This window comes from Rhinolophus hipposideros (assembly GCF_964194185.1).
Source record: "Rhinolophus hipposideros genome assembly, chromosome: 14".
In the NCBI taxonomy this organism is placed as follows: Eukaryota; Metazoa; Chordata; class Mammalia; order Chiroptera; family Rhinolophidae; genus Rhinolophus; species Rhinolophus hipposideros.
This window is the reverse complement of record NC_138060.1, coordinates 36,293,525-36,307,473: the sequence shown is the minus strand read 5'-3', so window position 1 is coordinate 36,307,473 and position 13,949 is coordinate 36,293,525. Positions and strand designations below refer to the sequence as shown.

At 41.5% G+C, this 13,949-nt stretch overlaps 2 protein-coding genes across 17 annotated transcripts in view; one reads left to right on the top strand and one right to left on the bottom strand.

Moving 5' to 3' along the window:
- Nucleotides 1–13,949, top strand: part of NEK11 (NIMA related kinase 11) — a 184,641-nt gene that overhangs the window by 110,187 nt on the left and 60,505 nt on the right. The window lies entirely within an intron of this gene.
- On the bottom strand, nucleotides 5,650–8,764 carry LOC308507332 (double homeobox protein A-like; the record flags this gene model as incomplete). The annotated part of the gene is made up of 3 exons (XM_081072190.1): nucleotides 5,650–5,879; nucleotides 6,742–6,822; nucleotides 8,275–8,764. 3 exons carry the CDS (start codon nucleotides 8,762–8,764, stop codon nucleotides 5,650–5,652), a joined length of 801 nt encoding a protein of 266 aa, XP_080928316.1.

The following is a 13,949-nucleotide window of genomic DNA, read 5'->3' as shown; positions in this document are numbered from 1 at the left end:
TCATCGCCATGGAAATAAAACCTTCAGACACTGAGAGGAGTGGTGAGGGTAAAATGTGCTCTTTCCCTGGTGGCATGGGATTTCAGAGCATTATCTTTCGATGCACTGACTGTTCTTTGTCAAGACTGATAAATGACATGTATAGCTATCTCTATTTCTGTTTCTCTAGTAACACTCTTCAATGAATAGATTCCCATTTTGTTGAATTTTCTCTTGGGGAGACATAAAATTATTGTTATTTGAATGTCCTATGACAAATTAGGTGGATTTAACAAAGGCACGTAATATACTGATAGAATAAACACAATTCTAGTTTTCTAGGTGAATGCACAACCAAAGCACGGATGGGCCCAAATTTATATTTCTATTTATGTACCTCTCCCATTGTCAAGATTTAATAGATTTTATCAATTTACTAGGGGGATTTTTCCATAGGATCCTATTAAGTCAGATTCTAAGGCAGAAATGCATAACATGCTCAATTTAACACTGATAACTTCCCCCTCCCCACTGTTTAAAATAATTATTTTCATTTTATTGAGTGAAGCAACACAATACATACACATTTGCATTGTTAATTTTTTATAAATTTACCTTTCGTAGTTAAATATTTTGGTAATAATTATCAGACCATTTTAACTGTGAATTTTGCTTATGTTTTAAATTGAGCTTTACAATTGATTAAGGAGAAACCACAACCATTTATAAAACACAAAATGTATTTTCCTCTTTTCTTTCTCTAAGAAGTTGTTAACCTACCTAGGATCATGCAGTTGGATGTATCTTCTCAACTTTGGTTATTTTATGTTATAAATAGTATAGTGAGAAATCAAGAGATGCAGAGTGAGAAGGTCTGAAGTTGAGTCCGTGCTTCCCACATTGGCTGAGTGACGTCAGATAAGTTCCCTAACTTTTCCAAGTCTCAACACTGTCATCTATACTGTGGACGCACAGAATCTATTCCCAGGCCATCTGTGGAACCCTCCAGTGACCCACCTCTAAGCAAACATCATCTCACCTGAAGTGCTACACTTGCCCCCACTAGTCTCTGGCCTCCAACCAGTTCATTCTCTACATAGCTTCCAAAATGATCTGTAAAAATGTAAATCAGAGTTTATCATTGTTTGCTCAAAACCCAATGACTTTCTGTTGTTTAGGATACAAAATAGAAAGTCTTTTTACATGGTCTACAAGGTCCCTGCTTACTTGCCCAAGCTCCCACTACCCCCGTGTCATGTTCCATCTCACCTCTGTTAGGATGACTAGTAATCCCAGGTTGCCAGGCACTTACTTGGTTTTAGCAAGGAAAACTGGAATGGTTAGCCACTCTACTCCTGATGGTCCAGCAGCAATGGCTTTCTTTCTGTTTCTTGGGTGTGTGCACATCTTTTGCAGCTCAGGTCCTTTTCAAATGCTGTTTCTCTTGGAAGAGAAACATATGTTATCTCACTGAGTACATGGCTCATGCCTGTTCATCCTTCAGGCCTCAGTTTAAATGTCATATTCTCAGAGAATTCTAACTGGAGCCACAAATATAAATTAGATCCTCTGAAATAATAGGAAAATGTATACCAGGGGTGCCAAAAATATATATATACAAGTGGACACGTTGGTCAATGTTGCTCAAGCAGTAGTTTGCCGTAATCAGAAGTGTCTGGACGCCGATGGTAACCACATTGAGCACCTCTTGTAATTGCAGAAGTCAAATGTGACATGTATTCATTTTTTGTTATCGGTATATATTGAGTATTACAATTTTGATACAGTTTTCCTTTCTTAAAATGTGTGTACATTTTTTTGGGCACCCTCTGTATATTGGTCTCTGCCCCCAGTTCCTGACATAGAGCTCCTAAATCCCTTGGAATTTCCAGGGTGATAGAAATGTCTTTTTTTCTAATGAGGTTACTCTTAGTGGGCTCTTGGATGGGGGTTGGTCACCAGAAAAATTGGGTCATGATTAGAAGCTTAGAGCTTTCAGCCCCACCCCTCATTCTCCAGAGAGGGGAGAGAGGCTAGAAATAGAGTTAGTGATTGATCATGCTTACGTGCTGAAGCCTCCATAAGAATTCAAAAATGATAGTGTTTAGAGAGCTTCCAAGTTGGTGGAGTTACTGGCAGAGTGGGTGCCTAAAGAGGGCATGAAGCTCCTTCCCCTTCCCACTCCCTTGCCCTATGCACCTTTTCCATCTGGATAGTCATCTGTATCCTTTAGCTATCCTCTTATAGTAAACTTGTAAATGTAAGTAAGTGTTTTCCTGAGTTCTGTGAGCCATTCTAGCAAATTATTGATCCCAAGGACAGGGGCATGGGAACACCAACTTATAGCTGGTTTGTCAGCAACCTGGACTTGCAATTGGCATGTGAAGTGGGGGCGTGGGGCAGTCTTGTGGGACTGAGCCCTTACTCTGTGAGATCTGACACTATCTCCTGGTAGATAGTGTCAGAATTGAGTTAAATTGTAGGACATCCAGCTAGGGTCGCAGAATTGCTTGGTGGGGCATAACCCACACACACACACATTTGGCGACCGGAAGTGTCAGAAGTGAAGTATTTTGTGTGAGTAGGAAGAGAGACACACGAGAGATGTGAGCGTTTCCTGCACAATCCCACGTGTTATTCTTACTTATATTCACACCCCAGGGCCAATTGTGCCTCTGTGCACGCACGGCAGGGAATGTCATAACTGCTATGTAAATGGTGCTCCCTGGAGTTTTATGGTGATTTGACCCTGGAATCCTGTTCTTTTTGCTTTTAGCACCTTGTACAGTTGTGATCTGTATAATACTTACAAATATAAATATATATGGAATTTATTTGAAATATAAATATATAGTAAGTCCTCACTTAACGTTGTCAATAGGTTCTATGACTTGAAGAGAAACGACGCAAAACCAAAGCAGATAAAAAATACACACATCTATCTACATATCTATCTACCATAGCTGAAACCTCATGACAATCCCTAAACCAGAGCCACCTGGCTGAGCTGCTACTGGATTTCTGACTCACAGACAACGTGTGAGATAATAAATGTGTATTGTTTTAGGCCATGGTTTGGGGGTAATTTATTATGCAGTAATAGATAACTAATGCAGTAATTTTTATTGAACAGCTTTTTTAGTGACTTCACTTTTTTTTAAAAAAAAAACTATATTTTAACCTCAGGTCAGGATTCTAGACATTATTTGGAAGTGCTCTGTAGTAGTTAGTGGTATATGTGTAGATGGGACAGTGGCTGAGAAAAGGAAGAGGAAGAACTGTCATATGAAAAAGAGGTAGAGGATACAATAAATTTAAAATGTCACCTTTTGCACGTGCTGTTGCTTTTGTGAGTATGTGACCAAAGGGAGTGGCTACCTTCATAGACCGGTCAATCAGATTTATGTAGTCAGCATGATTTAATGTAAATGGGCACTAGATTTAGAACCAGAAGTCATACTTTAGGGCCTGCCACTTCCACATTAAGTTAGAGAGGTCAAGTAGCTTTAATCTTTATGTTCCTTGTCTGTGCTATGGGGAAGAACGCCACCCATCGCACACTGTGCTGGGAGGGATGTTTAAGTGAGAAAATGAATTTTAAAGCACTTTGTGAATTGTGAAGCGTCATGCAAAGGTAAGTAATAGTCATTACTTACTACTTTGGGGACAGGTAAATGGAAGCTGTTTTAGAACTTATAGGCCATGAAGGAGTGCTTTTTAAACTTGGGTTTCCCTTGCTCTCTAAGACCAGATCCCATTCAACAGAAAGTGCCAGGGTCAGGAAAGAGCAGGTCACCCAGGAAAATCCAACATTGCAATAGAAACTTTTCCTGAGTAGGACAAGAATGAAAAATGGTCTAAAGTGATGTGTGTGATAGGCACTTCCTTTAAGTAAGTGAGTTTAAACGAGTGCCATGCCCACAGTATCAATGCAATAGATTCCCCTTGTGGTTTTGCGATCACTGGCCAGTCTTGCTGTATTGTTTGCCTGTTCACACTGGTGAGCTAAGAACATCTTAGCATCAGCAAGCCCCTTCTGGCAGTTTCCTGACTACCTCCAACTGTTCAGTTAACAGAGGGGTGTTGCTAATGGGAAACAAATATTTCCAGGCGAATGGAGGTAGAAGAAAAAGAGAAATTATAACTCTAGGATTTCATCAGAGAGGAGATCCCATATGGCTCACAAGGTGTTCGCTCTGCTAACAAACAAATTGCTAAATGCGTTCCGATGTACCCCAGCTTCCTTTATGAAAAAATATGGCCAAAGGAAAATAAGAAAGAAGGCTGAGGCTTCATTGTGATAGCAATATTTAAATGGTTCAGCTTTGTTATAGTCTCAGTTGTAATCTCACTTCAAGTCAAATGCTTGGTGGCCAGGAGCAGAAAGCAATGATGTAGTCTCGAGCTACTCAAAGCGTGGTTCATGGGCCAGCAGCATCTCCGTCACCCTGAGCATATCAGAAGTGTGGCCTCTCAGGTTCCACCCTGGACAGACCAGTCAGAATCCTCATTTCCTCAAGTTCCCCAGATGAGTCACAGATACTTTGGTCTAGTCCATTCCTCTGTGTCACACATTGGCAAGCTTTAGAGCGGGAAAGCAACCTGAAATCACCTAGTTCAGGCTCCTGCTTTTAGAAGGTGTGAATCATTACTATCCTCATTTTACAGATCAGACACGTAGGCCCAGGGAGGCCAGTTGCTCAAAGTCATAGAACTTGATGTCTTCTGCCACCAAACACCAAATGCAAAGCATTCAGCTATTTCACAGCTCCTTCAGGATCTCTGCTCACTGTCCCTATATTGCTCTTGAGAGAATGGATTTCCTGGCCTGTCTTTATTTCTCTGGATCTGATGGAGAAAAGACAAACTTGACCTACCCTTTTTGGCTTTTGCTCCCCAAGCTGGACGAAAAGGTTCTGAGAAATGTTATAGTTTTGCCTAAGGGAGAATCATCTTGACATACAGGATAAAAGTCCCAGAGCTTGGGGAAAACTTATTTCCAGATGGATCATGGAACTTGTTTCTGGTGTGTGTGTGGGGGCTGTGGGGAGCCTTTGGTACACTTGATGAAATAGATGTCACTTGAAGGAAAACTTACAGCAGAACCTGCTGTTCTAGGTATTAAAAAGGCAGTGTACTGTACCTAATTCAGCCCTCCATACAGAAAGGATCATGAATTTTTTTTAAGGCAACTATTTCTTTTCACTGCTTCATGTGTGATGCTGGAGGCTGGGTTAATCAACATGGCTAATTTTAACCTTCGTTTTGGCGATTTATTTGAGAAAAGGTCACAGTACTTGTGCTAACCTGTAGCTTATTGTGTGGGAAAAGCATCAGAAAGATACAAAACCAAGCAGCTGCTGTACCATCTCCCAAAGTCTGTAAACATACTGTATTTGACGTTTAGTTTCACTTACAGTTAGTGATGTGGTTAATAAAGTGAACTTGCTCCCTGCTCTGTGCTGAAAATCATTGTCTGCTGTGAGGCTGTGGGATGAAGAGCAGGAGCTCGGCATCTGTTAAAGCTCTACTTGTAGACACTTTAAAAAGGCGGGGGAAGGCACCTAATGGATGAGGAAGTTCGAGTTGCTAGGCCCTTTGATGTGGCTCTGGGGAACATGCAGAGGAGACCCAATGCTGGGGTGGAATCCAGTCGCTGCCTCTCCCCTGCTAAGTGCAGGGAGTGGGAGGGCCTCCAGGGATCTGTGTCGCCACCTTCTCTTCCTCGGGTGTCGGATTGGTGGTGGTGGAGGGTGTGCCAGCCAGGGAGGGATGAAGGGGCAGGCAGGTGACGTGAGCCACATCCCAGGACTTTAAAGAAGTCTGGGGCTGTGATCCAGAAGGGCTGGCTGTATCGAGGAAGGACACGAAAATAGCGCTGTCCAGTGGACTTTCTGCGCCTATGGAAACATTCTATAACCTTGTCACAGTTGGCTTTCGAGCACTTAAGATGTGGCTAGCGTGACCGAGGAAGTGAATTTGTCATTTTATTTCATTTTAATTCATCTTAATTTGAATAGCCACGTACAAGTATGCTCAGTGGCTACCATATTAGACGAAGCAATTCTGCAGGAGAACTCTGAAGTTGGAAAGCAAGAGCGAGTTCAGGGGGAAATGTAGAGAGTCCAGGGTACAAAAGCCAAGTTCCTGATCTGAAGATATAAGTGAGAACCATCTGGAAAGCATCAGAAAAATAAAGCTGCCTGGACTCTGCCCAGGGCCACTGAATCAGAATGCCTTTTGGTGCACACCTTTATCTGAGAGCTACCATATTCACTGACAGGAGGCAGATGACAGATGGACTTGGCTGCCAAGCTGAAGATTTCATACTCAATTTTATTGACGGGGTGAGGGAGCCATTGAAAGGGGAAAGTGATATGGTGAGTGCATTAGGCAAGATTTGTGACAGTCTGTGTAAGATGGGCTGGAGGCAGAAGATTAGAGGTGAGCACAACAGCTGGACATTAAAAGGTACTGGAGTGTTCATTTCTCCTTCGGAGTGTGAGTGTGTCGATCTCACTAGGAGCTGTCCATATTCTTTTCTGGACTGAACACTGGTTCAGAATATTCCTTAGCAAACATGCAGCTGGAAGCCTCCAGCCCCACCAAATTATGGTGATTGAAATTTCCAAGCATTTCCCAGGGACCCCGAAGGGGGCTCTTTGTAATGAAATAAAATTGCAGCAGCCATTTTAAATAGGAAGTAACTGCCTCTCTGGTGCCTCTTGCAGGGGCCATGGTACCCATAAAGGGGTGACTCACCTTGGGAAGTACTGATCACTGTTCTCAGAGCTTGCCCTGCCCCTTCTGTGACTTCTGAACTCCAAGGAGCAGACTTGACAACTGCGGAAGGGAATTAGGACACCAGGAGAACTGCATTCCAGGCCCAGTTGATGACTCACCGCACAACTCTTATAAACCATTTCATGGTTCACAGTGGGGGAGAGATGGCTTTTAAAAATTGAAAAGGAAAAGTAAAATCCAATGTATGTCGAAGTTTAGAAATTGACGAAATGCCTTTTCTAAAACAGAAAAGTTTCAGAATCAGTTCTTTTCCTTTAATAATGCAGTGGAAGATATGTCCAGGGGAGAGAGACTGAGTAGCTTTATTAGCTCTTGGGAGAATGGGAAGCTGGGGTTTCAGGAATGATGTTGATCTACTTGGTGGAGTTCAGCTGTCTCCCTGAAGGTCAGGTTGCCTCTTCCCCAAGAGTGTTTTCTCTAGTTCTGCTGCTGGCCCTTAACATATAAATGCTGCTTTTACATCTCAATAATGATGCAACCTGGCCATCAGCTTGTATCTCTCTGTCCGTAGGAGATTCCAGAGACTTTGCTCAAACTGCAGCTTATCTAGAGCTTTCTTCATAACTGCTGCTACAGGCTTCCCTTTCCCTCTACGTCATACACCCAGGCTGGTGGCCTCCATTTGACATTTACTGGTTCAGGCAGCAAACCCAGCTTTTTCACTAAGTCAAGTGTTTGATGAGTTTAGCATCTCATAGAGTACGAGACCTTTCACCTTCTCGCTGGCTCTTACCCCTTCCATTCTTCTTCCCTACACCTTTTCTAGAGTAAGGCCAAACCCTCCTCTTGTCTCTGGCAGCAAGGATCATATTTTCTACCCCCTAACTCTTGTCAGGTATTTTTCTAAATACTTAGACTTGGTAGGAGAACTATTAAGAAAACTAACAGTTTCTACCTGCTAAAGTACTGATAATGGTCATTTAAAAAAAGATTTTTATTAAAATATAGCTAACATACAATATTATATTAGCTTCAGGTGTACACCATAGTTATTCAACATTTATACACCTAAATAAGTGATCACCATGATACATCCAGCAACCATCTGATACAATATTATTGACTATTCTCCATGCTGTACATTACATCCTCATGACTTATTTGTTTTTTTTTTTTTGTTTGTTTTTTAATGATATGAATAAGTTTATTTTCATTGTCTTTGACATCTGCTAAAGTGTGGAGCCAGGCTCCGTTGGATAGGGCTGTGTGGTGCCTTGTATCTGTCTGCCTCCTGAAGTTCTGTTTACCATCTCCAGAAGGCTCAGCTTCTCAAGAAGCTGACAGTATATTTAGAAGGGTATGTTCCCAGGATGAGAGATTTGGAGTCCAGGCTGATGACATCAAATTTATCTCTTGGTCAATTCTGTTCTGGCTTCAGAAAAATAAGACAGCTGTTAACGAGATTGGTGCCATTTGGTGTGATTTCTGTACCTTGAACTCCCATGTCTTAGAGATTTCATTCCTGGTCTTGTTTCTGTTGTAAGAGCTCACCACGTTCTCTTTTTTTCTGTACGTGGAACCTAGATCTTCGATTTTGAAACCAAATTTGGACTCTTGACTCTGGAACCCCAATTTGCTTAGCAAGTTGCTCTCTGGAATCAATCCCAGGATAAGGGTTGTTTGTAAATGCTGTGATGAGGGTATGTAATTGGGAGGAAGTATAGCTGGTACGAAACCATCTATCTTCTCCACCATGAATCTTCTTTTCAGGGTGATCTTGGTCTTGGCTTGCTTCTAAGTCCTTCTCAGGTTCTAATCTTTTCTGAACTCGGTGCCTGGCTCTTCGATTCTGAAACCAAATTTGGATTCTAGACTCTTCAGTGTTGATTTCTAAAGCAAGCTTTTGTTTGGTAGCATAACCTGGGTAAGGTGTTTGATTGAATGCTTTGATGAGGATATTCAACTGGTCTTCTGTGAATTTGGTGCGGCTTCGTCTATGATTCCTTGCTGTGATCTTGTTTGGAGAGTTGTTTTGGGCCATGTTGTAATAGTCTTGAAGCTTTTAACTGGGAGGACTTATTTGTTTTATATTGGAAATTTGAATCTCTTTTTTCACTTTGCCTTTACCCCCTTTTAAAATTTTTCAATTACAGTTGACATTCAATACTATTTTATATTAATTTCAGGTGTACAGCATCGTGGTTAAACATTTATATAATTTAAGATGTGATTCTCCTGAGTTATCTAGTACCCACTTGGCACTATACATAGTTATTATCATGTTCCCTATGTGTTACTATACATCTCCATGACTATTTTGAAACTACCAATATATATTTCTTAATCTCTTTCCCTTTTTCATCCATACCCAACCACACTCCTATCTGGCAACCATCAATATGTTCTCTGTATCTATGAGTTTGTTTCTGTTTTGTTTGTTTATTTTGTTCTTTAGATTCCACATATAAGTGAAATCACATTACATCAGTCTTTTTCTGTCTTATGCTCTACTCAGCACAGTACCCTCCAGGTCCATCCATGCTGCCACAGATGGCAAGCACCCATTTCATTCCCTGGCCAAGCAATATTCCATTGTATATATGTACCACCTCCTCTTTATCCATTCATCCATCGACAGACACCCAGGCTGCCTCCACATCTTGGCCATTGTAAACAATGCTGCAATGAACATATGGAGGCACACATTTCTTCAAAGTAGCGCTTGGTTTTCTTCAGATAAATACCCTGAAGTGGGATTACTGGGTTCTTCTTTGTCTCTTGTTCTAGCCTTGGTTTTAAAGCCTATTTTGTCTGGTATAAGGATTACTATACCAGCTTTTTTTTTTTCTGTTTTTATGAAATATCTTTTCCCCATCCCTTTACTTTCAGTCTGTGTGTATGTTTCAATCTGAAATGAGTCTCTTATAGGCAGCTTTTGCTTATCCATTTAGGCACCCTATCTTTTGATTGGAGCATTTAATCAATTTACATTGAAAGTAATTGTTGATAGATATGTAGTTATTGCCATTTTATTATTCATATTTTTATCTTTTTTTTTTTCATTTTAAAGAAGGACCTCTAAGATTCTTTGTAATACTGGTTTGGTGGTGATAAACTCCGTTAGCTTTTTCTTGTCTGGGAAGCTTTTCAGCTGTCCTTTGAGTCTAAATGATAGCTTTTCTGGCTATAGTAATCTTGGTTGTAGGTCCTTGCTTTTCATCACTTTGAATATTTAATGCCAATCCTTTCTGGCCTGCAAAGTTTCTGTTGACAAATCAGCTGCCAGTCTTATGGGAGCTCCCTTGTAGGTAACTAACAGCTTTTCTCTTACTGCTTTTAACATTCTCTCTTTGTTTTTAACCTTTGACATTTTAATTATGATGTGTCTTGGCGTTGGCCTCTTTGGCTTCATCTTGTTTGGGACTGTCTGGCTTCCTGGGTTTGTATGTCTATTTCCTTCACCAGATTAGGGAAGTTTTCTATCATTATTTTTCAAATAGATTTTCAATTTCTTGCACTCGCTGTTCTTCTTCTGGTACCCCTATGATGCAAATGTTTGTATGCTTGATGTTGTCCCAGAGGTCTTTTAAACTTTCCTCATTTTTTTGGATTCTTTTTTCTTTTTGCTGCTCTGTTTGGGTGTTTTCTGTTACCTTATCTCCTAAATCACTGATTTGATTCTCTGCTTCATCTAATCTGTTGATTTTCTCTAATGTATTCTTCATTTCAGTTACTGTGTTTCCCCCAAAATAAGATGAGGTCTTATATTAAGGTTTGCTCCAAAAGATGCATTACGGCTTATGTTCAGGAGATGTCATCCTGAAAAACCATACTAGGGCTTATTTTCTGGTTAGGTCTTATTTTGGGGGAAACATGGTATTGTATTCTTTATTTCTTACTGCTTTTTTTTTAATGGTTTCTATTGCCGTTTTCATGTTTCCTATCTCTTTGTTGAAATTCTCCCTCAGATCATTGAGCATCCTTATAACCAGTGTTTTGAACTCTGCGTCTGGTAGATGACTTGTCTCCATTTTGTTTAGTTCTTTTTCTGGAGCTTTGTTCTATTCTTTTATTTGGGACATGTTTCTTTGTCTCCCCATTTGGACTGCCTCCCTCTGTTTGTTTCTGTGTATTAAGTAGGGATGCTGCTGTCTCTCCTGGACTTAGTAGAGTGGCCTTGTGTAGTGGGTGTCCTGTGGTGTATAGTAGTGCATTCTCCCTGGTCACCTGACTTGGATGCTCCTGGTATGTCCCTTGTGTGCGTTGTGTGTGTGTCCTCACTTTAGTAGGACTCTGGTGCCTGCCCAATGTGCCCTTTGGGTGTGTTGTCCTTGGAAGCAGCCAGGTGATGCTCTCTAGCTCAGTCTGAAGCTGGCCACTGGGAGTGCCAGCCCTGGGTCCTAGGGACCTTGATACAAGTCAAATTCAGTAGCAGCCTGTACCCTGTCTGGGTCACATGGCATGAGCTTCAAAGCAATCTGCAGATGGCTGCGACCTGTGCTGGGTTTGTAAGGTGTCTGGAGAGGCAAAGCTGCAAACCAAGGTCAGCTGTTGCTAGTGCTGGGCTTGGGGCTGCTCAGCAAGAGGCATGGGACATGGCAAAACCAGATGTTATTTGTTTGGGGTTTGTGAACCTTTAAGGGATTTTAGGAAAGTCCTCAACAAGAACCTAGATAGGCTGTTTGTATGAGCCTTGGTTGCTGTCTGCACATCAATGGGAGAGATTGATCCTTAGGCTGATTGGTTGTGAGGACTGGTCATGACTACGGTGGAGGAGCTGGGGTGCAGGGGCTGACCCTACAGAGCAGAATTCACTGTAGCAGGGATCTGGTGCCTACCCAATGTGCCCTTTTCCAGAAAAGCCACTGGAAGTGGCTTGGGTGGGCCCAAAAGTTGGGTGGTGTGGGGTATCTGGGAATCACCAGGGTGGAGGTGAACAGTGTTGTCTAGGTCAGCTAGGAGACTCAGTTATGGTGACCACTTGCCTCTGCATGCTGGGTGTGGGGAATTTCTCATTAAATAATACACTTGTATGTCATTTTCTCCTTGAAGGTTTATAAGATAGAGCAATATTTGCAAAGTGTATTGCCAGGTTAGAAGCATCATTAGAAATTAATCTTTGGCCCAATCCAGACATACTGAATCTGAAACACTGGACGTGGAGGCCAGGAATCTATTTTAGCAAGCTTTTCAAGTGATCCTGATTACACATTCCAGTCTGAGCACATCTGAGGTAGAGGATAATGACAGGTGGGCTGAGTCTGAGTGACAGCCCCTGATATTCAATATTCCCAGCTCCTTCAGACAATTTACCAGGATGACTAAAGTTCAGTTTTTTCTCTCTCATAAATCAAAAGTCTATCCTTTGTCCAACATCTTTCAGAGTTAAGGGGATGACAGTCATGGCTTTTATCTATACATGTTTTTACTAGCAAAGATGAAAAGTCCTAGCTAATCATAAATTAGTACTAATTTAGTGGGGAAAAGATAGGAGTCAGGTAATTTGCATTCTAGTCTAGTGTCCACCGTGCATGTAGCTATGTGACCTTTGGTGGGTTCTGTCTGAGCCTCACTTTCATTATCAGAAAAAGGAAATACAAATATTGTCCTGGTCTTACTTAAATAATTGTTGCAATGATCAAACGGAATAATGAATATGAATGTGCTTTTACAAACAGTAAAGTACTGTAACTTGGACTATACTCATAGCTTTGTTCTTCCCCATCAGTAAAATGGGAACAGTCCCCTATAACTCCACAAAAATTGTAAGTGGTTGAGACGACTGATGGCACAATTTGAGCTCTTCTAAAGTAAAGTTTATTTCTTCCTTTTTTTTTTTTTTGGTCTGTAACATACAAGGATTGGAAGATGTAGTGATATTACAGTGTCTTATATATTTTATTAGAGTGCTTCTGTGTAGTATATGATGGTACTTTTACTTGAACTGGTCACATTTTACAGCAGTGATTTTCAAAGTGGGGCCTCTGGACCAGTGGCACTAGCATCCCCTGGGGACCTGTTAGAAATGCACATTTTCAGGCCTACCTCAGATCTGAATCAGCAACTCTGGGTGGGGCCCTGCAATCTGTATTTTCACAGACCATATAGGTGATCCTGGTGCTCACTTTAATCTTAGAGGAAGGGATTTATTTGGGTCTTCATTGAAGGGTGTGACAAAGAGCACCCTTTTCCTGGAATAGGGTGATTGCTTCTCTTCTTCCCCAGCATGGATTTGCGATAACTGTGTCCAAGCTCAGGCAGCCATTGTTGGATTCCTTCATAAACACGCCCTGTCACTGCCCACCCAGCATAGTGGAGATCTGCAATGCTGCTCGAGTATATCTGGTACGAGGCTGATTTCAGGGTGCGAGGAAATTAAAGCTATTTATCACAGACCATTTCCCCCCCAAGTGACAGATGAAATGAGCCTTAGCCTAATACAAATTGGGCCCATGTACAAAAAACACAGTGCCTGACAAACACTGTTTGAGCAGACTTCATTTCTTTTGATTTTTCCCTTTGAAAACGAACCCTTTTCTGAGCTTCACCAAGTTAACGGTGCTTAAGAAAAACTGGAGATGGATTCATTTCAGCCTGTTTCATGATTTAGGCATATGTGGCAGGATGGTGCTTTCCCCCTGACCATTTCTTTCCTTTTCCTCCTGGGAAAGGGTTCCTTTGTAAGAGAGGGAAAGGGCCTAAGACTCTGTGCACAAGGAGCCATGCTGTAGAAAGAGGGGCTTAATATTTAGCGAGAAATGTTTGTCTGTGTTTCAGGGTTGTTGCATGATCCGGACCACTGCCTTCTTTTATAAATAAGGTTTTATTGGAACACAGCCACACTCATTTATTTGTGTGTTGTCTATGTCTGCTTTCAGACCACAAACAGCTGAGCAGTTGTGACAGGGACTGTATAACCTGCAAAACCTAAAATTTTTACCATCCAGCCCTTTATAGGACAAATTTGTAGAGGTTCCCTCTGAGCTGCCTGAAGGGAACCTCAGTGGAGCAGTGGACAGGAAGGACATGGGAGGAGAACAGAGGGGTGAAAAGCCCAAGGGTCCTTCTGGAGCCCAGCAGAAGGGAGAGCACAGAGAGGAGTGGCTCCTTCTTGCCCGTGTGAGTTGGGTACTGTATGGATTTTGAGAAATGATTCTATTTAAAATATAGGTAAAAATTTAAACTCGGTATGTACTTGAGATTGTCTAATATTTATGTTTCTTCCT